General features: G+C 30.5%; 8 protein-coding genes across 14 annotated transcripts; 5 read left to right on the forward strand and 3 right to left on the reverse strand.

Moving 5' to 3' along the window:
• Positions 1 to 114: 114 nt before the first annotated feature.
• RpS18 (ribosomal protein S18) lies at positions 115 to 759 on the reverse strand. The gene has a single exon (XM_047058555.2). The coding sequence runs from the start codon at positions 667 to 669 to the stop codon at positions 208 to 210; it is 462 nt and encodes a 153-aa protein (XP_046914511.1). The 5' UTR covers positions 670 to 759; the 3' UTR covers positions 115 to 207.
• Positions 760 to 1,113: 354 nt separating this feature from the next.
• On the forward strand, positions 1,114 to 3,968 carry LOC124495239 (host cell factor 2). The gene is made up of 2 exons (XM_047058577.2): positions 1,114 to 1,352; positions 1,408 to 3,968. Exons 1-2 carry the CDS (start codon positions 1,154 to 1,156, stop codon positions 3,684 to 3,686), a joined length of 2,478 nt encoding a protein of 825 aa, XP_046914533.2. The 5' UTR covers positions 1,114 to 1,153; the 3' UTR covers positions 3,687 to 3,968.
• Positions 3,969 to 4,586: 618 nt separating this feature from the next.
• LOC124495232 (equilibrative nucleobase transporter 1) lies at positions 4,587 to 9,431 on the forward strand. 5 transcript variants are annotated; one of them, XM_075729522.1, is made up of 7 exons: positions 4,865 to 5,114; positions 5,577 to 5,740; positions 6,398 to 7,127; positions 7,216 to 7,370; positions 7,435 to 7,481; positions 7,980 to 9,115; positions 9,193 to 9,431. In XM_075729522.1, exons 3-7 carry the CDS (start codon positions 6,471 to 6,473, stop codon positions 9,319 to 9,321), a joined length of 2,124 nt encoding a protein of 707 aa, XP_075585637.1. In that variant the 5' UTR covers positions 4,865 to 5,114; positions 5,577 to 5,740; positions 6,398 to 6,470; the 3' UTR covers positions 9,322 to 9,431. The 5 variants fall into 5 exon arrangements, with proteins under 5 accessions (XP_075585639.1, XP_075585637.1, XP_075585638.1 ...); XM_075729524.1 differs by lacking the exon at positions 5,577 to 5,740 and having other exon boundaries at positions 4,587 to 5,114; XM_075729523.1 differs by lacking the exons at positions 4,865 to 5,114; positions 5,577 to 5,740 and adding an exon at positions 5,952 to 6,153 and having other exon boundaries at positions 6,342 to 7,127.
• LOC142597413 (uncharacterized) lies at positions 9,368 to 10,682 on the reverse strand. Its single transcript, XM_075729526.1, has one exon. The coding sequence runs from the start codon at positions 10,628 to 10,630 to the stop codon at positions 9,368 to 9,370; it is 1,263 nt and encodes a 420-aa protein (XP_075585641.1). The 5' UTR covers positions 10,631 to 10,682.
• A 309-nt stretch (positions 10,683 to 10,991) lies between these two features.
• Positions 10,992 to 20,076, forward strand: stmA (Protein EFR3 homolog stmA). Of its 3 annotated transcripts, none has more exons than XM_047058365.2 (8): positions 10,992 to 11,896; positions 11,967 to 12,479; positions 17,031 to 17,110; positions 17,172 to 17,447; positions 17,506 to 19,282; positions 19,348 to 19,436; positions 19,502 to 19,657; positions 19,719 to 20,076. In XM_047058365.2, exons 2-8 carry the CDS (start codon positions 12,473 to 12,475, stop codon positions 20,001 to 20,003), a joined length of 2,670 nt encoding a protein of 889 aa, XP_046914321.1. In that variant the 5' UTR covers positions 10,992 to 11,896; positions 11,967 to 12,472; the 3' UTR covers positions 20,004 to 20,076. The 3 variants fall into 3 exon arrangements, with proteins under 3 accessions (XP_046914321.1, XP_075585440.1, XP_075585439.1); XM_075729324.1 differs by adding an exon at positions 14,961 to 16,250 and having other exon boundaries at positions 11,678 to 12,479; XM_075729325.1 differs by having other exon boundaries at positions 11,222 to 12,479.
• On the forward strand, positions 13,646 to 15,521 carry LOC142597394 (uncharacterized). Its single transcript, XM_075729327.1, has one exon. The coding sequence runs from the start codon at positions 14,945 to 14,947 to the stop codon at positions 15,140 to 15,142; it is 198 nt and encodes a 65-aa protein (XP_075585442.1). The 5' UTR covers positions 13,646 to 14,944; the 3' UTR covers positions 15,143 to 15,521.
• Positions 20,077 to 20,092: 16 nt separating the features above from the next.
• Positions 20,093 to 21,149, forward strand: LOC124495058 (testis-specific serine/threonine-protein kinase 2). Its single transcript, XM_047058367.2, has one exon. It carries the CDS (start codon positions 20,191 to 20,193, stop codon positions 21,097 to 21,099), a length of 909 nt encoding a protein of 302 aa, XP_046914323.1. The 5' UTR covers positions 20,093 to 20,190; the 3' UTR covers positions 21,100 to 21,149.
• cm (AP-3 complex subunit carmine) lies at positions 21,131 to 22,980 on the reverse strand. The gene is made up of 6 exons (XM_047058366.2): positions 22,785 to 22,980; positions 22,299 to 22,718; positions 22,082 to 22,241; positions 21,724 to 22,017; positions 21,367 to 21,654; positions 21,131 to 21,278 (listed from the first exon to the last, which is right to left on the reverse strand). The coding sequence occupies exons 1-6, from the start codon at positions 22,817 to 22,819 to the stop codon at positions 21,213 to 21,215; spliced, it is 1,263 nt and encodes a 420-aa protein (XP_046914322.1). The 5' UTR covers positions 22,820 to 22,980; the 3' UTR covers positions 21,131 to 21,212.
• Between the last annotated feature and the right edge of the window lie 4 nt (positions 22,981 to 22,984).

The following is a 22,984-nucleotide window of genomic DNA, read 5'->3' on the forward strand; positions in this document are numbered from 1 at the left end:
AATTTTTTTAAAATTTGATATTTTTTAAAATAATTTTATTTTTTTATGGAAATCAAAAACGTAATTTTATGGAAATCAAAAACGAACAAATGTAATAAAAAAAAGCAGAAGAGATTGTAATTAAAAATTTTGTATTGTTTTTATTCATTTTTTCAATAATCAAAAAAAAAAGATTTGAAAGCGATACAAATATTCATTTTTTGTATTTTAATTCTTCTTTTTACTGACACCAACAGTACGACCACGTCGACCAGTTGTTTTGGTATGTTGACCACGTACACGTAGGCCCCAATAATGACGAAGACCACGATGAGCACGAATCTTTTTCAATCGCTCCAAATCTTCACGCAATTTTGTATCCAAATTGTTCGATGTAACCTGTGAATATTTACCATCGCGGATATCTTTCTGTCGATTCAAAAACCAGTTAGGGATTTTGAATTGTCGTGGATTGGAAATGATGGTGATCAAACGTTCAACTTCTTCTTCGGACAATTCACCAGCACGTTTGTTCAAATCAACATCGGCTTTTTTGCAAACAATGTTTGAAAATCGTCGACCAATACCTTTGATCGAAGTTAATGCAAACATTACTTTGCGATTACCATCGATATTTGTGTTCATAACACGAAGAATATGTTGGAATCGTTCCGGAATAATTAGAGACATCTTGAATTATTAAATTTTTTGGATCAAGCCACAAAAGCAAAAACACGCACAGACCAATACAGCAAAGAAAAGGAAGTTTAAGTGGCATGCTTGCCACACACACACACACACACACACATTCACAAACACACAATCGATGCTCTCACCATCGATATTCATAAGAAAAATTTGAGCCGCTTTTTGCAATACGTCTTCTATGATAGGAACATTCTAATTTTGCTTGTTTCCAACACAATTTCCGGCTTTAAAAAAAAATATAAATTTCTGATGATTACTGACATTGATTTATTTAAAATAATTATTTTTCATCAATTTTAAAACTATAAAAAAAATTCTAATACGATTAGATTCATAGAAAAATTTTCGAGGTTGCGAAATTGGAAATTAACATTGGCCACGCCCTATAGAAAATAGTATCCATTGTATGCGCGCATTTTTTAAGCCACAAGAGTTTGTGTGTGGATATACTTTGTATATATGACTGATGTATAATACTTTTCGATGTTCAATCAAAATGTCCGTACAGAAAAATTTATTCTTGAAATGGCGCAAAATTGAAAATTCTTCTGGTCACTTGCCAAAAGCCCGACATGGACATCGTGCCATTACCATCAAGAATATGATGCTCATATTCGGTGGTGGCAATGATGGCATCATCGATGAATTTCATGTTTATATACCCAGTAAGTACATTGCATATACATTGTAGATTTTTTGAAACATTTTTTCTGATTACAGATGAAAATAAGTGGATATGGCCTAAGATGACTGGCGATACACCACCTGGTCTTGCCGCCTATGGAATGACAAATAATGCCACTAATGTTTTTGTATTTGGTGGAATGTTGGAATTTTGTCGATATTCGACATCCTTATATCAATTAAAATTGACCAATTGGGAATGGAAAAAAATCATACCTTTTGTAGAAAAGAATCAAGAATCTCCTTGTGCACGACTTGGCCATTCATTTGTTATGCATACATCCGGACGGCAGATTTTGCTTTTCGGTGGAATGTTCAATCAAAATCAAGATGATCCACTTAATCATAGTCCTAAATATCTAAATGATCTTTACATACTAGACATTGGTAAAGATTCTAGCAATTATAAATGGTCGATACCTGTAACTAAAGGTCAATCGCCTAGTCCACGTGAATCACATACAGCAATCATACACAAACATCAAACGACTGGCCACGATCGAATGCTCATATATGGTGGTATGGATAATAATCGTCTTAGTGATGTTTGGATATTGGATCTACAGTCAATGTCATGGAGTTCGCCACAAATTACTGGAATTGCGCCAGAACCTCGTTCATTGCATACAGCTAATGTTGTCGGCAACAAAATGTACATTTTTGGCGGTTGGACTTTGATGGATAAATCGACAAACAACAATGCTAGTTCAAAAGCTTCGGAATCCAACTTTAAAGAATATTGGAAATGTTCGAATACATTGGCCATATTAGATTTGAATCAACTGCATTGGATAGCACCGAAGATTTATAAAAGTGACGATAGTGATGATTCCATACCAAAGCCTCGAGCTGGCCATTCATCTGCCATTATTGGTTCGCGACTTTATATATGGTCAGGCCGAGATGGATATCGAAAAGCCTGGAATAATCAGGTTTGCTGTCGCGATTTTTGGTACATAGATCTAGAATGTCCATTGGCACCAAAAAATCTTCAATTAATCAAATCAACATTCGATTCACTTTTTTTGACCGTCGATCCTGATATTAATACCGAACGTTATCTGGTTCAAATAAAATTAACTTCACAGGTCGTTCATAAAACACAACCAATTAAATCGATACCAAACACAAAGCCACAATCAGTGGCCACGACATCATCCTCATCAAATCAACTACCGACTACGGCGACCAATCATCCAGCAACTACAACATCCACAAATCAAGTCATTGGGAAAAAGATTGTTGTCAAAATTTTTGATAAAAAATCTGGAAAATTTACTGAAACTCCAGTGGAACGTTTTCCTGAAATCAAACAAGTTCTTGAAAGGAATAATGGAAAAATAACCCCACAAGAATTATTGGTCATGGTCAAAAATCATCTAGCATCAAAAAACACAGTTAATTCACCAACAACATCAGCGACAGCTTTGACTTCAACCTCCGGGTCAGTGGATTCAAATAAATCGGCTACATCGACAGCAATGTTACCACTGCCGCCACCACCACCATCAACTCCATCCTCTTCATCATCCACAAGCGATGTAATTGCTATTAATGATAGCGAAAGCCGGCGAGATTCGATTACAAAAACTAAGTCATTAGAAACGACAAAGATACCACAAAGTGATGGACCAGATGATAGCGAAACGTCCGGTACTTTAACAACATCTATTACGCCTGTTATCGAAGATATTTGGTATGATGTTGGTTTATTTTCCAAACCATCATTTTGTATTGAACATTATTTTGTGCCAAAAAATCCTGAAAAATTAACCACTCATAATCGTATTGACAAAGAATATGAATATAATGATTCAACTCAATTTAAACGAGTAAAATTAGAATCGGCAACTCGATACAAAATTCGCGTAGCTGGTATTAATGCACATGGTTTAGGACCTTGGTGCGAAGGACCTATACGTGGTCATTTTCAAACCTGTGCCGCAAACCTACCATCTGCACCAAGTAATGTAAAAATTTATAGTGTATCTGAAGGAGTGCATATATCATGGCTTAATATAGTATCCGGCGATTTAAATGAAATAATCGAACATTCTGTATTCATGGCTGTTGATAAGGAAAAAGTACCAAGCAAAAACGAATTACAAGATCAGCCATTTTTAAAAGTTTACGAAGGTGCACAAAATCATTGTATTATTAGTGAACAATTGATTAAAATGGCACATATTCAACCTGGACCGAAACCTGCCATCATATTTCGAATTGCTTCACAAAATAAATACGGTTATGGTCCAGGAACACAAATACGTTGGCTTTTTGAAGAATCAAGCGCAACGGATGCATTAATCAATTGATTCAACGTATGGCAATGTAACTGCCAAAATAAAAAATGGCAATGATCATGAACGAATTTTGTGTCTTGTCACCAAATTCCATTTCCTCATAAATCATCATGTTTATATTTATTTTGTTTGACAAATTGTAAATTTCAAAATCAATCAATATACATATACAATTTAATTGTGTTATTGTTTTTGTTTTTCATAAACATATATTGTAATTAATAGTAAAAAAAAAAAAAAGAAACAAATCCTTCATTCATTGTGTCAAAATAAAATTTGAAATTGAAAAAAAAACCAAAACGGAACAAATCCATTTTCAAGATCATAATTGATCTGATCAATAATTGTATATATTGAACATTGAAAAATGTCTTGGCCATTATTACGAACATATGATTGATTTTCTTTCCGTGATTTCTTTTCTTTTTTTTCCAACAGGTAATAATAGTCTTATGGGAATTTTTGTTTTCATTTTCATTCTTTATTTTTTTTTCTTTCTGAATTTTATATTGCCATCATAAGTTTTTAAAAAAGTTGCATAAAGAAAAATTTATATATATATGATTATTATGATGATTACCTCTCTATACGCAGGTAATTTTTTAGTCGTAATTGTTAATAATTAACCAATAAGAATTTGGCTTAAAATTATCGTCTTACAACAACGACCACGACCCTCTCTCTCTCTCTCTCTCTGTAGTTATCATTGCTAATCATAATAATAATATAATAATAATCAGTAATGATAAATGAAATAATAGTTCTTCAGGCAAATTTGTTTTCTATTTAAAAAAAAAAAAATATCATAATTGTCATCATCGATTAATCGACCATCACTAATTTTAACGTTTTTTTTCTGTTTGTTAACTTTTGAATCGAATTTTTAGCATGAAAGTTTTTTTTTCTTCTTTTGATTTTCATCATCAATTATATTTGACAAATATATATAAAAAAAATACGGTGAAATATTGTCAAGAAAAAAAAAGATTACCACATTTCATCATTATCAAGTCAGATGATTTTTTTTTGTTTTGTTTTTGTCGTTTAATGGTTTTTCATCATCATTCATTAATTTTCCAGATAATCGTTTATAAAATGATCAATGTCAAATTTACGGCCGATAAATGAGACAGTAACCATATATATTTTTTTTCTGTTGATTAAATTGATTCGGTTGATGACAGCCATCCATTCAAGCCAAGCCGACTACCGTATTGTTATTTAGTTGTAAATATACAACAATAATCAATCATCGATGACAAATGAAAAGGTCAGCCTATCCATCCATCAAAATGAATTAAACATGAAATAAAGTGATCTGTAATTCTGTTTTTGTGTGTGTCTGTGTGTGTGTGTGATCACCAGATCAACACAAAAAAAATTGTTATTTTATTGTTCATCGAATTAATCAGAGAAAAAAAATTTTATTTTATTTTTTGGGTAAGTAGTAATTTATATCCAAGGTCAATATAAACCTGGTTTGAAAATTCGAATGTGAAAAAAAAACGTTTTTTAAATTATTCGATTTTTTTTCTCTCCTATTTGGTCACTGTTTCAATCAATTTCATCAATGACAATGGTCATTATTGAATTTCATTTATTAATTTTGATTCATTTTTTTTAAATTGTTTTTTCTTTTTGATAAAAATTACGATAATTTCTTCTTTTTTTTTTGTTTAGCCAATTTTTTTTTCTCATCAAGACTAATTATTGCTAGTAAATTGGTATATGTTTATCTTTATTGATGATTCATGATGATGGGCATAAATCACATATATGCAAATTTTTGTCAATTTTTTTCAATCATTTCATTTTTTTTTGTTCGCCTACCATTTCGACCACCTACCCTCATATTGAACATTTTTTCTTGATTCTCTATTCCATTCAATTTTTTTTTGTTAGCATCATCCATCGAATTCACCAGAATTATCTATCCCATTTAAAAAAAAATAAAAAACAAACTTTTCAAGGAAAAACCAAGAAAAAAAAGAAGAAAGTGATTGGTGATTATAATATACGGCTGACCGACCGGCTGCTATTATAGCTACAGCTGACAAAATCCTCAGGTAAATTTTTTTTTCTTCGTTTTATTCATTTCCTATCAATCAATTAGAATCGTATGTGTGTGTGTGTGTGTTTGTCTGTGTACGTAGAAAAAGAAAAAAAAAGAGAAACATAAAATCAATGAAAAGGCTGATTTTTCTCTTTTCAATCATCATTTTTTTTAAATTTTGGTTTGTTTTTAATACACGCGCGAAACAACAACCATGTGAGTTTATTCGATTCATGCATATTATAAACACACACACACACACAAATGATAATAATGATATAGTATATATAATCACTAAATCTCTGATTCATTTGATATTTTTATTCGATTTGTAATACCTGTGTTTTTTTTGTACATGTGTGTGTGTGTGTCTGTGTGCATGGAAATAGTGAAAATAACATATTACAGCAATTGATAAATGCCGGGGTACTTAAACAACTTTTGCTTGCTTACTTTGGTTTTCCATTTTTTTTTTTCATAACGATTTCATCGTTTGAATTGAATGGTGGAAAGTTGAGTTGAATTTTTTTTTTTGTTATTTGAACCAAAAATGTTTTCTCATGATTGTCTGCTTATTATTCCTTGTCTTGAATGACGACGACCAATAAAACAAGGTAATATATTGATTTTTTTTCTAATTTGATTTTGGTTGTTTGTAAAAAAAACAAAGAAACAACAATCAATTCTTCACCATTGCTGCCATTACTTTGATTCGATAAACATCCATAAACAAAACAAAAAAAATGTACGAATCTAAATGGAAACGATTCTTGGTTGTTGTTGTTGGCCTATTAGAGATACTTATCTTCAGTGGTACGATACTTGGTTGGACATCATTGAAATTGATGCTTAAAAATGAAGGAATCTATGATTATCTTTGTGATGATAATAATATTACTGATACAACATCATCTACAACAAAAATAATGCCATCATCATCATCGGTCATTATTGATAATGATGATGAAATGTTAATGGCATCCGAATCAAATATCCCGTTGCCTTATAGACCACGTAATCAAACAAAAGCTATCAATTCATCAACAATCAATAGTGCCATTATCAATCATAAATTGTTTTCATCCACATCATCAACATTAAAACGATTACCAAAAAATTTTACTTTGAAAGTAAATTTCACATTAGTCAATAATGATTCACCGAATATTAATGATAATGATGATGATCATCATCAAACTGTTATAGTCATACCGTTTGAAACACAAGGTACATATAACCATAGTTTCATCTATCAATTATTGAATGATTCATCATTGATATTGAAATCCAATGCTAATGATGATTTTGGTGTCATCAAACTGGTAACCGATCCATCTAAATCGAAATCAACATTTGAAAATTATTTGGATTTATATTTACGAGAAAATTTTCAGCCATCAGTATGTTTTTTTTATTTGATTGATTGATTGATTGATTTCATCATTTTCAAATTTTTTTAATCTATTTTTTTTAATATCTTTAAAATAGTTATCATCAACGATAATGAATCATGGTTGTAAACAACAAGAAGTAACACTTAATCTTGCCTTTTCTATTGGATCATTCTGTATGGGTGCTGCTGCATTTATATGGGGATTTTTACTAGAAAAACTAGGCCTACGAATCGTTCGTTTAGTAATCAAGTATGTTTTTCTTTAATTAAATAGTAAAAAAAAACTAAAGAAATATTTTCTATATATCTGATAGTGCCATGTTTGCATTAGGCGCATTTATTCTTTGTTTCATTGCTAGAGGTAAGTCATAAGGTAAACCGGACATACATTCATTTTAGAACCAATTACAACTGATGGTGTGTGTGTAATTAACAACAATCAAATTGATTATTATTTTTTTGCTATTGAAAAAAAAACATGTGAAGGGAAGACAAATTTTCTTTTCTTTTAGTCTATTACAAACATTTATTGGAGCTTGTCAGTTTAATTACTACAAAAAAAATATATATAGTGATAAAAATTCAATGTTAATGTGAATGATCATTATGAGATGTATGTATGTATGTGACAATACATGTGTATGTATTTATCGTAAAGGCAATGACTTCGAATTAAAATTGTCACATTGTATTTTCAATGAAGTTTATAGTTAGGCTAGCAAAAAAAAAAAAAATTGAAAAAGATGAAATTCTAATAGTATAGCCATCTTGAACGTCAAGGACAATAATACCGATATTTTAATATTTTTTTCAGTAAATAAATTTTTTTTAAAATTTTTATTTATTATCAATATTTAAGGAAGAGATTGGCTACTATTTCCGGCTTTATTAATAATGTCGTTAAGTGGTGTACCGATTCGTATAGCCAATATGCAGATATCGAATCTATATCCATCAAAACGATCGACAATCATATCGATATATTCCGGTGCATTCAGTGCATCATCAATTATCTATGTTATTCTACAATATATTTATGATACTGGTGGTGTACATTTTTTCTGGGTACAATTCATTTTGGTCATACTAAGTCTGGCTACAATACCGTTCACATTGTTCGTATTGCCAAACGATAAGGTTCGAGAGCCGAATAACAATAAAGTTACGAATGTTGATTATAAACACGATCAACGTAATAATATCATTTATCCTGCAAATATTGATGGTCTATTATTTCCAAATAAAAAATCAATAGCTGTAGAGATTAAGCCATCAATTCAGTTACAGAATTTTAAACCACTTGGATCACCTACATTGATGAGGAAAAAAATCAATGCAAGCTTTGTGAATGAAGCATTTGAACCTGATCAAAATCAATCGACTGAAATTGTAAATTCTCAATCGCATCCATTATCACCGGTATTGAAAAAAACACCACCACTTCGTATTTCTCTTCGTACATTTCCATATAATCTTCATCAGCTTTGGTTCTCTTGGATGATCACCTACATGGTTATGTATGTTGGATCATTAGATCTTTGGACTAAACGTGTTACAGAAGATCGTTCAAGCCAATCATTATTTCTTAACATCTATGGACTTGTTCAAGTACTTGCTCTGGTTGTTTCACCCATTGCTGGTCTATTAATGGATTGGCAATTGAGTAAAACGATGGACGAAAAAGATCCATTGGAAAAACGAATACGACAAGCACAATCCGGATTCTGGCCATTATTCATCACATCATTTACATTGCTTATTTGTGTTGTATGCCATTATTTTGATCGTGAAGAATTTATCTATGCATCCATTGTTTTTATTACTATTTATCGTTCATTTTTATTAGCTGTCGGTTCAGCATTTTTAAGAATTCGATTTCATGCCGATCATTTTAATCAATTATTAGGTATAATGAGTTCGGTTAGTGCTGTGATCTCATTACTTCAGATACCATTATATTCATGGGAAAAGAATTCTGAATCGAACGTCATTTATGTGAGTGAAATTCTTTTTTAAATGATATATTCTTCTTTTATTCTATCTATTTTTTTCTATTTATTATTTATTATTAGGTAAATATTGTGAATACGGCAATTGCTTTTGTGGTCATGAGCAATCCAATCTATCTGTTAATCACACCATTACAACGATATTTTGTACGCAAAGAAAATGATCAAATGACAAAATTTTCAAATACTTAAAAAAAAAATTTAAATTTTTTTTTCTCAAAAAAATTAATTTATAAATTCATAATGGACATGATGATAATAATAATACCAATATCAATAAAATCATTATTTCAAATAATGAACAATCCATTCTTAATGCTTGATTATGATAACGAAATTGATTCTGTTGGATACCATTATTATTGGCTTGATTTATTTCTTGACATTCATTAATAAAAGGATTCCAAATGGACATGATTGGACATTGTCGATTTTCATCACGATTATCAACGAAAATTCCATTCGTATCTAATTTTACAATCGAATTAAATGAATGTGGTACTTGTGTAGGTTGATCAACAGCCATACGTGCACATTCAATTGTGGTTGAATCATATCCATTACAATGGGCACAATGTTCATTTTTGAATATAATATATTTTTTTGATTTCATATCTTTCACGGCAACCGGTGCATAAAATATTAGACATTTTTTCATTATTACATAAGTAGATTTTGGATCTTTTAAATAATTCATTTTATACCATCCAAGATTACAGCTTGAATATACTTTATTCTGTAATGGTGTTCGTTTTAATTTTTCTTTTCCAAGAATTTCCGGCGCCATCTGATGATGAATGGCCGTACAACGGCGGCTATTGTCATCATTGTCATTATCTTCATTTTGGCACATTAATCGTTGATTCCATGAATCGATTTCTGTATCATTATTACATATACTACAATATAGATTTCGATATGTTATCAATGATTTTCGACTTGTTACATGCCAATTTTTAAATTCTTCTTCCTGATCAAACAATAGATATTGTTCCATTTCAGGTAATAAATAATTATAGATCTGATCGTACCATGAATGTTCACATTGTATACGAATAAATTCATTTTGTCGATAATCAATTGGACAGCGATTTTTCATTAAAGAAAGAAAATTAATCTTCGAACTAAATCGTACACGTACAAATGACCAATGATCGAAATTGATTTTATCAATAGCCGGTGCATCCGAACAACAATCACCAAATACATGACAATAAGGATCACAATTACAAAGTTCATACCAATTTGGTAATGTTGAATTCATTTTCAATGCTTGTAAATGGTCATTATTACGTTGTAATGATAAACATGTAAAATGTTCCAAACATTCAATATGCATTCCATTCGTTGTTGATCTTGATGATGATGATGATGATGATGATGATGATTCTTGATTATCTGAAACATTTTCATCTTCAATGGCGATCGTTGATTGTGATTGAATTATTAATAATACCAGAATTGTTAAAAAAGTCCACATTTTAATCATTGAAATTATCATTTTTTTAAAAAATCATGTCCATCCACAATGATTACCAAATTGAATTGGTTTCTATCCAATTAATTGACAAAAAAAAACAAGCAAAGACCACAACTCATATAAAAAGACGTGATCTGGTTAAACGTCAATTCGATTGCCGTAATTTGTCGTAGTTGTTATTGTTGTGAGTGCGTGTGTGTGTGTGTCTGTGTGTGTGTTTTTCCATAATTCATTGGAAAATTTCAGCTTTAATCATTGATAATTTTTTCTTCTCTCTCTCTTTCTCTCATTCATACGGAAATCTAAACAGGAAATCAATGAATAACGTCCGTTTTGTTGGATATTTGTTTTTCATATGGTGATGAACTTAATAATGTATTCCTAGAATTGTTTTGAATAGTGAACGACTTTGCAAAAAATATCCAAAAATAATAATCAATTGATTGAGTTGATTTAAATAAAATAAAAAACAAAAACAAAAAATGATAAATGCATGAATTTTTATTTTTAAAAATTTTCAAATTTTGTCATTTCTACGACACTAGATGGCAGTCGAAGCAGATTCCTTATTACATAATAACGTTTGAGCTTGGAAACATTCTTTTTCATTCACATTTCTTTCTTGATTGTGTTTGTGTTTTTTTTTTGATCATCATGATTGCAATGAATTCTATCGTAACCAAAGAATTCGAATTGTCGAATTCTGTCATGTATTCTGGTGTTAGCTCAAAATATTTTCCACTGCAGTGCGGATCAATTTTTTTGCTAGTTTTCATATATAGAAATTGTTCGAAATGATAAGCCACATTTTTGTTTGACCAATCATAATCTAACGGCTACAATTTGTTCCATGATTGCTATATTTTTTTATGGATAACATTTGTTTACACAGATGATGAACAACATCCGAATATATATAGTTTGATGTATAACATCTTTTCATTTCTTTTCTGTTTTGTTTTGCTTGGAACAACTACTACTGCTCATGATTTTTGACACACTGTGTTTCTTGGCTTTTGTTTATTCCATTGTTGATGCTACATCTGGATTTTATTGTTGTTTTCACTCAATTGAAGCTATCCTCTCTCATCATCATCATCATCATCATGGATCGTTATGATAAGTGATCGTTTAGTTAAAGCTATCCATTTGAATCATCATCTTTTAAACATCTTCATACAACAATCTCAAATTCAAATTTGAACCATTTGTGGTTTTTTTTTGTTTATTGTTGTGATTCGAAAACAAATGCCATAACCACCGCCACCACCACCAGCGACCAACAACGTGAGATACAATTAAATAAATAAAAAAAACAGTCAACGATTGCTATTAACTACGTTCTTTTTCATTTCAGTTATTATTCGAATTTTATTTTTTTGTTTGGGTGTTTTTTTCTGTGTATGAAATCTATTATATTGTTTGTTTTCAAATCAATCACCACCACTACAAACACTTCAGGGTGAATCTCAATCATCAATCAAACAACAAGCCAGTCAAGTCTATCGACAACAACAAAAAAAAAGAAAATTATTTCTTTGTTGTAAAATAATCATCTTAATCATTTTTAAAGCTGGCAATGAATTTTCTATAACTAATTGATAAAGACAACCACCAGATGTATAAATCTGACAATTGTACATTTAAAAAAAAAATTATTTGGTCCATTTTTCTTCTTTGGCCTTAAAAAACAACAACAAGCCACGTTTATAATCGAATTATTGTCGAAAGCTTTTTTTCTACGAACGAACTGTGAAAAAAACCTATCTAATTAAACCTTTAAAATTGATAATAATCAAATTTCATCAAGCAAAATTTATAAAAATCATTAATCAATAAAAAAAAGGAATTATAAAAAGAAAAATGTCAGGTATGTTTGAATGTTCTTATCATCATCATGATCATAAAAAATTGCCTTTTTTCTTGACTTTTATTTTTTATTTTTTTTTTTTTTGATTCTATTTGAAATTTTTTTTTGCCTCTCTCATATACTTTCAATCATTTTTCAACCACATAAATCTTGCCTTGAAGGTAGTAGGTTTTTTTGAATTTTTTGATTTTTCCAAAAATAAGCATCTGATTTCATTTTGCTTAAAGATTCTTTAGATGATAAGCATTGTTTGCTGTGGAATGTGATGAGATAAAAATCGTTTTTCTTTCATAGCAGATTGTCGAAAAAACAATGTCAAGTTGTTGACTAAATTATCAATTAATTGATAATCCTAGAAGCTTAAGCTTATTATCATTATTGACATGATATCTATCAAAATATTTGCTTAAAATTGATGTCAAGTATACTAATGAATATCGTGCCATAAAATGTTTGGTTTTGCTGCCTCTTGGATGACCCAGAATAAATGCATTTAAGTGTAGCCTACCTTTTTTTTCTTTGTCCACCTAAATTGAACCAGATATATCTAGCCTACAATATTGATGATTTTCGTTTTGGTTAATCTATTTGAAAAAATTGTTTTCCGGATTCAATTATACCATTCGTATTGTTTAATTGATTTTTATGGTTATTGGGTGCATATTTTTTTTCTTGATTAATTGATTGATTGATTTATGATTATTTTGAGAGAAAAATAATTTTTGTTTCCTTGACAATCAAGGATTACTAAACTGAAAAAATGGGTCTCAAATATTGTTAACGAATCCTTGATTGATGAAATGAAAAAACAAATACTGTGAGGGAAAAAACAGAAAAATTAATCAATTAAAATTCACAACCACTGAGCTGATAATTGGCTAATAATTCGATTGAATCTGTCCTTACTTTTTTTTGACATTCATCATCATATTGGTGGTGCCATCGATTTTCTATTCAGCTTTTTTTTGTTGTTGTATGCCGCAATTTTTTTTCCCATTTATCTAAAACAACCATTCATTCGTTGTGGTGTTGTCAATCATCGATTTGAGACGACATTGAAATATAATAATAAATGAATATGAAATTATTAGTTTTTGTCTGTTAGTTTTTTTTCATTGATTTAATAATATATAAAAGCTGGATAGTTGGCTGGCTCTTTGTAGAATCAAAAAAAAAAAATTGAATACACACACAAACGATATATTATTTTGTTGATACATAGCGCATGGCGTGTTGGTTGGATATTTTTTTCTGTTGATGGCTAGATGGATAGTGTTCCATTGAAACAAACAACTAAAAAACGCAAATGTATGTCGTTGTCATCGGCATTTGTTTGGCTTCATTCACCATCATCTAATGCTTCTATGTGTGTGTGTGTATGTGTGTTTGATGGCGTTTCTTTTTTTCCCTTATTATAATTTCTGACTGAATATCTTCTCAATAATATTGTGAATCTCAATCGGACATTTCTATTTACTCCAACTGACTTGTCTGTCTGTTATTTTGTTATTATTCTTGACTTTTTTGCGACTGTCATGTTTGCGATTGAAAGTCAAATGATTGTCTTTCGAATGTTGTGTTTGTATGGTGTTGTTATTATTGTTATGTTGTTGAAAGTGGAAATTCTTCCAAAATTTTAAATTCAACAATTTTTGATTTTTAACGTTCATTTGTGTGGAATGACAATTAGATTCTTCAAAATATTCATCTCCAGAAAAAAATCCGATTATTAAAAGTGCCTCAAATATAGTAGAGTTGTTTGTTTGTGTAAACCAGAAATTGCCTCAAACATCGTTTTCATTTAAGAAAACAAAAAAAAAATAAAGAAGATATAATAATTCAAAGTGCTAATTGAATCATTTCTCTTTTTGCCCCTTGATTATAATTTCGTTAATCGTTTGATTTGATCGATGCGATAACAACCATTTGACCTGAGCAATTGAATCAACGACAAATAAAACCTGTTTCATATCTTTGAAATGATCATATTTTCTTTTTTTTTCTTGATTTAATTATTAATTGATGATCTACACGCAGAAGACATTGGACACACACATTCATATATACCTCTTTTCTTCTATTCCTTGTGTAATCTGAAAAACTACTGATTAAATTCATTGATATTTTCCATATTTCTTAATAATCATCCTTCTATAATAATAAGTTTATATATTGTGAAATTATCTTGATTTTGTCATTATAAAATGACACTACATTTGATAAAAACTAATTGAAAATCTGTTCTTTTCTTTGCTTTCTCTTTATTTTTTTTCCTGACCTGTAATTTTTTTTTTCATTTCGACCACAATTATTTAACAACGACAAACGATTTTTTTGTCTCATATAAACAAAACAAATCAATTGACGGTGTTTGTGTTTAATTTTTTTGGTACATCTTTGAATTTTTTTCTTTTTTGTTCTTGAAAATTTGGAAAAATTTAAACAAACCAAACCAAAAAAAAAAAATGTTGCCACGACCAGCATCATCGAAAAAGAATAAAGAACAATCATCATCGGATAGTACATCATCGGAAGATGTTGCAAATACAATGAGAAGCAATACAGCGGCGGTTACAACGGCCATTGGCCGTTCATGTAGACGGCCAATGTCATGCTGGTTTTCCAGCATCTGTGCTACATGGCGTTATTCACAGCTACTTTGATTTAATCAATTATCAACAACAACAACAACATTAATAATCAACAAATTCTAGCCATTTAATTATTATTATATTAATATTGTTATCATATATTTCATTTCATTAATTAATTTGAAATTTTTTCAAAATAATAATTCACACAAAAAAAATAATCATTGTATAGAGAAAAAAAACTACATGGTTCAAGTTTACCAATTAGATTTGAAATTTCAAAAAATAACAATTTGCATCTCATTTCATTTCAATATTTGTCATACATAAACAAAAACAAAAGTATACACACACACACACAATACTTATAATGATTACAAATTTCAAAAAAAACAAATAAACAAATAACGAATATGTTCGAAAAAAATTAAAGACAAACAAAGAAAAATTATATACCTGTCATTTAATCTTTTTCTTGTTAAACAATCATTTCATTGGATAAAACTTGAAAATTTGTCCAAAATTGATCTTTAAAGTATACTGCTGGTGTGTGTGTGTGTGTGTGTGTGTGTGTGTGTTTGTATGTGTGCAATGACTGATTTGAGACAAAAAAAAACAAAATTTTCTCTCTTTTTTGTACATGAAAATTGAATTTCGATCTCCCTCATTTGATCATTATTCAACAACAACAACAAAAAAAAATCTATTAACCAAACACACATTTCCTTGTTGTTGGCAAACACAACAAACCCACAGAAAAAGTCGTTTTTTCTACTGATTGACAATCACAAACAAATTGTTGAATTTTTGTCTATATTCCAATATTGTTTACTGTTCTCGAATTACACATTTGTTTCATTTGTTGTTTATCATTATTTTTTTTTGTTTTACTTTATTTTGGTTTTTTTTTGTTCATATCCCGCTATTATTCTGTTAATGTAATTTGATCATATCACTGTGTGTGTGTGTGTGAGTGTTTTGTCGAGTAAAAAAGAAAAGACGACAAACGATTCTAAAAAAAAAATGTCGATCGTTTGTTGTTTCAATTTGGAGAATCTATTTCAACTTTCCAATGCGGGAAATGGCAATAATGATGGCATTGGTGGCACTGCCAGCAGTAGTGGTGGTGTTGGTGGTGGTGGTGGTGGCGGTAGTGGATGGTTTAATCGATGTGATCAATGTAAGTTCTAGTTATAACTATAGCATAGATAGATAGATGGTCTTCCTTTTTTTTGTTTGTTTGTTTGAATCTCTATGTAATAATTTTTGTTTTTGTTTTTGTTTGTTTGTTTGGATAATAAAATTGGATAATTTATAAGAAAGATTTCCCTGTCTTATTTGGTTTATATATAATAATTATGATGATGAAAGCAATTTAAGGCCAAATTGTTGTCTCATCATTCTTCATAGGAAAAAATCTGGCACTTCCGCCTACGCAAAAACAATTTAAACATTGTGAAAAAAAATTCCTTGTGTTGTATTCTCCGCTATTTATTCTTTATTTTATTTTTTCTTTGAGATTCATTGTATTTTTTGTTGTTTTTGTTTCGTTTTTCATATAGCAATACACAAGGACTTTTTTGTTTTTCATATCATATTTCGCCTAAAATGACAAAATAAAATTTTTCTAGTACAAACAATCTGCCAGGTGTCCCTTATAATCTTTTAATAGATTGAATAAATTTTTTCAATTGTTTTTTTATCAATATGGTGATAGAAATATGAAATAAAATTATGACCTGCAAATGTCATGATAATTTTTTTTGTTTGCTTTCCTTTTGTATTTGTTTATTCGTAATGGATCAATTTACATATGGATTGGATCAAATGAAATAAGCAAATAACAAATTTTATTCCTGAAAAAAAATGGATGGCCAAGTTCGATGAACCTTTTTTCATGATCATTGTGTGTTTGAAATTATATTACAATTTTTTCTTTTTTTTTCTTTCCTTTCATTAGGTTGTTGTGCTTGTTGTTGTTCACCATTTAAGCCAAGATATAAAAGACTTGTCGATACCATCTTTCCATCGAATGCAGAGGTTGGTTTTTTTTTCTTATTTGTATCATAATATTTATATTTTCATTGAATTGCCCTTATAGGATGGCTTGGTCAAATCAAATATGGAAAAATTGATTTTTTATGCAATGTCATCACCGGATAAATTGGATAAAATTGGCGCCTATCTAGCTGAACGAATTGGTCGTGATCTATATAGACATCGATTTGGTTTTGTTTTAATAGCCGTTGAAGCTATGGATCAATTGCTGAAAACATGTCACAATTCTCTCCATTTATTTATGGAAAGTTTTCTCAAAGTCGTTCAGTTAGTTCTGGAAAGTCAGGATCCAGAATTACAAATTTTGGCTACACAATCGGTATGACTAAAAGCGACAAATTTTATGCATTTGTTTTTCATTATAATTTCACATTTAGTTTGTTAAATTTGCAAAAATTGAAGAAGATACACCGGCCTATCATCGTAGCTATGATTTTTTCGTCAGTAAATTTGCCTCACTTTGTCACGATAATCATCCAAATCTAGTCACTCGTAGACGTTTGCGTATGGCCGGATTGATTGGCATTAAAGGATTAATATTAAAAGCAGTTAGTGATGATATGCAAGTGAATATCTGGGCTGATAATAATATGGGCAAGATAATTCCATCACTATTGTTCAATATGAAAAGCAAAGATTTCGAAGATGATTCAAAATTAAAAGATAGTCAGACACGTCTGCTGCTACCGGGTGCTGTAAGATTTACCGAAAATGATTTGGAATCATCTATGCCCAATGACGTGGCTACTGAATGCTTACGTGAACTAATCAATCGTGCTAGTTTTGGTCATTTACACAATATTCTTAAACCTATCATTACTCATTTCGATCTTCATCGTTTCTGGGAAATGGCAGCCGATCAAACGGGCGATAATTTTGCTATTGAAACATTCAAAATTATAATGTATTCAATACAATCAAAACCAGCTGTCATACAGATTCTCATGAATCATTTGGATTGTGTGGCCAAAGGTCGACGTGAATTGGAAAATTGTGCTTCAGAAAATAAAATAAAAGTACAGACTGGTATTGTCAATGTTTTGAATGAAATCATTGCTATACCTGCCGATACAATTGGTCCATTCGTTCTTGGAATGATTAATTCACTTCTTCAACATCTGCATGATTCGATCAATAATATTCAAACACAATTTGTTGAAGAGGAGAAACAATTTCAGGAAGCGGTAATCAATACTTTAGGTGAATTTACAACCAATTTACCGGATTATCAGAAAATTGAAACAATGATATTCATCATTGATAAAGCACCACCAGCTTTATGTACATCAGCAACTGAACAACAATTGCAGAATATCATATTGAAAAGTTTGCTTAAAGTAACGACCAAATATAAACCAGTGAGCATGATACAAACATTTCCATCCACCTTGTTGAATCAATTATTGACACGTGCCCTATCACCGGATCCAAAAACTCGATTAACAGTACAGAAAATTTTCCATCAATTACTTGATCGTCATAAAAATTTACCTCGTCTCATTAAACCGGTGACTGTTGTTCCACCGGAAACATTGACCATTGAAAAGGCCGACCGTTATGATATAAACTTTATGCGTAAACATGGCCATGACATTCTTGTCCATATCTATAGGAATATACAGATAGAATCCAATACAAAAGAAAATTTCGATAGTATTTTCACTACCATGTCCTTGATTTGTGTAGAAATGAATTCGGATGAAGTGCTCATCGATTTACTTCGGTTAACATTTGCTCTGCAAGATATGGCCATCTCGAGAAATTTCAATCTATCCGATTCGCATCGATGTTATATCCATAGTATTGTTGCTGGGTTTCTTCATCTTTTTAGTCATCTGAAAGCGATTCCAGCAATCTGTACACATGTTGAACAAGTGATTAAAACTCGTGTTGATCAAGCAAAATATCTGTTGCCTGAATATTGTCATTTAGCTAATAATTATACTTGTGGTGAATTGTTTATCTCCGAGAATGGCCATAATCAACGAGAAAATAACAACAAATCGAAAGAGAATAGTCCTAGCCGACAGAATAGTGCAGATAATCTAGTTGCTGATGAACTTTTATTCAATAAACAAGTCATATCTGAAGCCCTTCAGACAACCGGTCATGATACGCTTGCATTGAATACACCCTTCCAATCGAATTGTGATGGTATGAAATTGTTGTATATATTTATATTTCGGATTTAAAATTTGATTTTTCTTTTAAATTATTAGTTGATTCATCGATTACACGCAGTACTAGCGATTTGAATGCTATAACGGTCGAAATTGATAGTGTAAATTCATCACCTGGAACCGTACGTGTAAGTTTTCTTAATCACGTTTTTTAATCATCATTCATATTAATTTTCTTTCATTCAAATTATAGAAAGTACCTGAACAAGAGATTAATTTCAATACTTTCAAAGAGGTGTTGATAAATCCGAATCGTGATCACAAACAAGATTTACGTCGCCGTATGAATCTGTTGAACAATTTTAAAAATAGTAAATTTGAAGATTTAGTCGAAAATTATCCAAAATCGGTATGATTTATATTTTTATTAAAATGCATTATATTTAATTTAAATTGTTTATTTTTTTTAGAAAAAAAGCTTGCAAGAAATTCTCTTGGACACTATCGATAAATCTTTTCAAGCACAAGAAACAAAAGTACATCAAAATCAAATGATCCAAAATCCCAGCAAACATAGTTTGGATACATTAGACCATCATGATCAAGACATTATTTCGATTGTCAATCATCGATCAATCGAAGGAAATTGTCATGTTTACGATAATCCTCTTTTGTCATTATGTGACATTAGTCAGATAAATTCACGAGCACCTCCATTGTTTGCTCTTAGATTTCCGAATCTTTTTGTTTATTGATAAAATTATTAATAAATCATTTATATGTTATAATAATTGCTAATTACATTACAATAAATCTTAATCATTCGAATTTTTTTTCTTGATTGTTTCTGACGGCGTATAAAGGTTGTTTAAATTCATTCATGTTTCGTTTATTGATTCTGGCCGTTATTTTTTGATCGTTTTTGCTGTTGATCAAATAAAGATGCAATCAAAACAAAGAATTCGATTGGCTCCAAACGATGAAAAATTGTTGGAAAAACGTGGTTTCAAAATTGGCGAACCATTAAATAGTGGAAGTTTTGCCTGTGTATGCCGTGCAACATACAAAGGGGAGCCAATCGCTGCTAAAGTGATAGATTTGGAAAAAACATCAGAAGAATATCGGTTGAAATTTTTGCCACGTGAAATCTATACAATGAAAAAACTTAAACATCCATATCTTATCGATATAATGGACATACTGGTCGTGGGCAATCGAGTAATCGTTTTCATGGAACTGGCAGAAGGTGGCGATTTTCTTGATCTACTTCATCGGACTAAAGCTTTGCCCGAAGATCGTGCACGATATTTTTATCTTCAATTTGGGGATGCTTTGCGTTATATGCACTCGTTGGGATTTGCACATCGTGATATCAAATGCGAGAATATTCTATTGAATCGAGCTAAAACCATTTCGAAATTGACTGATTTTGGCTTTGCACGCACCTGTTTTGAGCGTAATTCTGGCCAACGAATGCTTTCCGATACATATTGTGGTAGCACAGCATATGTTGCGCCTGAAGTGCTACAATCACAGCCATATAATCCTTTGATAAGCGATGTATGGAGCATGGGTGTCGTATTGTTCGTGTTGGTTAGCAATCGATTACCATTTACTGATCGAGACAATAAAGAATTGTTAAAAAGTCAAATGGATCGTAAATATCAATTCAATCGAAACCTATCACCACAGATTAAAGATTTACTAAATCAACATCTGAATCCTAATCCATCAACACGGATTAACATGAATGAAGTTTTACATCATGAATGGTTTGGAGTAGCAAGGCAAGATTCATCTAGTGAATCATCATCATCATCAAGTCATACGGCTACCGGTCAAGATGATTAGAAAATTTGTGAAAATTGCAATGAAACAAAAATTAAACTATAGATAGATCAATAGAAAATTTATTTTTATCATTCAAATTCAATTAAGTCATTGTAAATTCTGTCATGTTTCTTTCAGGTTCGAACTTGAAAATTACCAGCTTTAGTCATATATTTAACTCCTTTGAATGGTTTGTATTTCTGTTAAAGAAAAAAAGGGGGAGAGAAAAACAAAATTTTCAATTATACATTTCACAAAATAGCAATCAATACACACACAAACACATACCTCGCCATACATATCCAAACGATTAACCTTTAATCCGGATATAGCAAATTGAGAAATGTTAAATTTGACTAATATGTTTGGATTCGAATCCGGTATCGGTGCACCACTTTGTAGAACGATATTACCCTTAACCGTTGGCAAGCTTTTACCTTGGTGAATTTCCATCTTTCCAACATCCCAGACCAATAATTTTGTTACTGAATCAAATGTATATTTTCCTTGATTCGGTACAAGATTTACGTTAAGAACGTTTTTTGGCATGATCATTTCGATGAATATGTTCTCTAACTATCTCCAAAAAAAAAAAATCATAAAACATAATATTCTTGGCCAACTTTTTCTTTGTCTCAAACTTACATTTTTACCCATTAATTGTTTAGCTCCAATTTGAATTTCCAGTTTACCACCGATCAATTCTTTGAATGAAATATGATGACGTACAAAAATCGGAATGTTGACCATATTTTGAGCGCCAATATGGTAGGACATTAAACGGAAATTACCATCCGGTGGTATAAATGACAAAACCTTTTCCGATTCCCAACGTTTAAAACGAATGCATGGATGAAAGCTAACATCGTCAAATAGTGTTGGATTCACGAATGATAGACATAGGTCAGGCATTCCGGATAATTTAACACAGCAATCGATCTATAGGTGAGAATAAAATTTAATATAATAATATTAAAGGTTTCAACACAAATCACATGCATACATATCCTTGTATTTCGGCCGAAACTACTGAGCCACTTTTATCAATAATGGCATCCACTTCTTCGATTGCATCGAAATAGGCTTCGTTATTGGTGTATTTGACGCCGAAACGACGCCATGGTACATTGGATAATTGACCAGTTGGTAAAGTGGAACTGACACTGAATATATGGTATTTAAATTATATAATTTTTTCTTTAAAAGTCATCACTACTTACTTATTACGTCCAGTGACAGTGTTTGCAATGGTACGAAGAAAATTCGGTGGTTTTATCAATTCTTTTAATATGTTCGATTCGGTAGCTAATGGAAAACCATTATCGAGCATTTCATCGAGTAATTCATACACTACAACAATATGTTCTTTGAGTAAAGATTCTGTACAATCATTGAAATAATCAATAAAATTATCGACAACACGATGAAGGAATTCGATCACAAATAGGGGAGGAATTTCACCCGTAGTAACAGCAACAAAATATAATCCAGATCGATGAATTGAAATCAATATATGATGAGGTGTGGCAATTACCGGGCTAATATTGGATGAATAATCTACTTTACGTTGTGCATCAAGAAAATAATCGCAAACAGATCGAGGTATGACGCTTTTCCAATGTTTTTCAATGAATATATCACTGTAAATTGAGCCGAAAACAGCTGTTAAAAAAAATTGAAATGAAAATTATAATTTGCTCTCTTACCCAGAATTATTGATGAAAAATAGGCTGTGAATCATGATTGCCGCAAAGTTAATTAAGAAAAAATGGAATGAAATGAGATATATAAATTTATTAATTTATAATAATATAATAATGGAATAAAGAAAATATCCCAAAGAAATCAGATTGATTCGAATGATCATCATCAACAATTCAACGTCATACAAGAACTGTTCATAAAT

Source organism: Dermatophagoides farinae, chromosome 3 (genome assembly GCF_024713945.1).
Source record: "Dermatophagoides farinae isolate YC_2012a chromosome 3, ASM2471394v1, whole genome shotgun sequence".
Lineage (NCBI taxonomy): Eukaryota > Metazoa > Arthropoda > Arachnida > Sarcoptiformes > Pyroglyphidae > Dermatophagoides > Dermatophagoides farinae.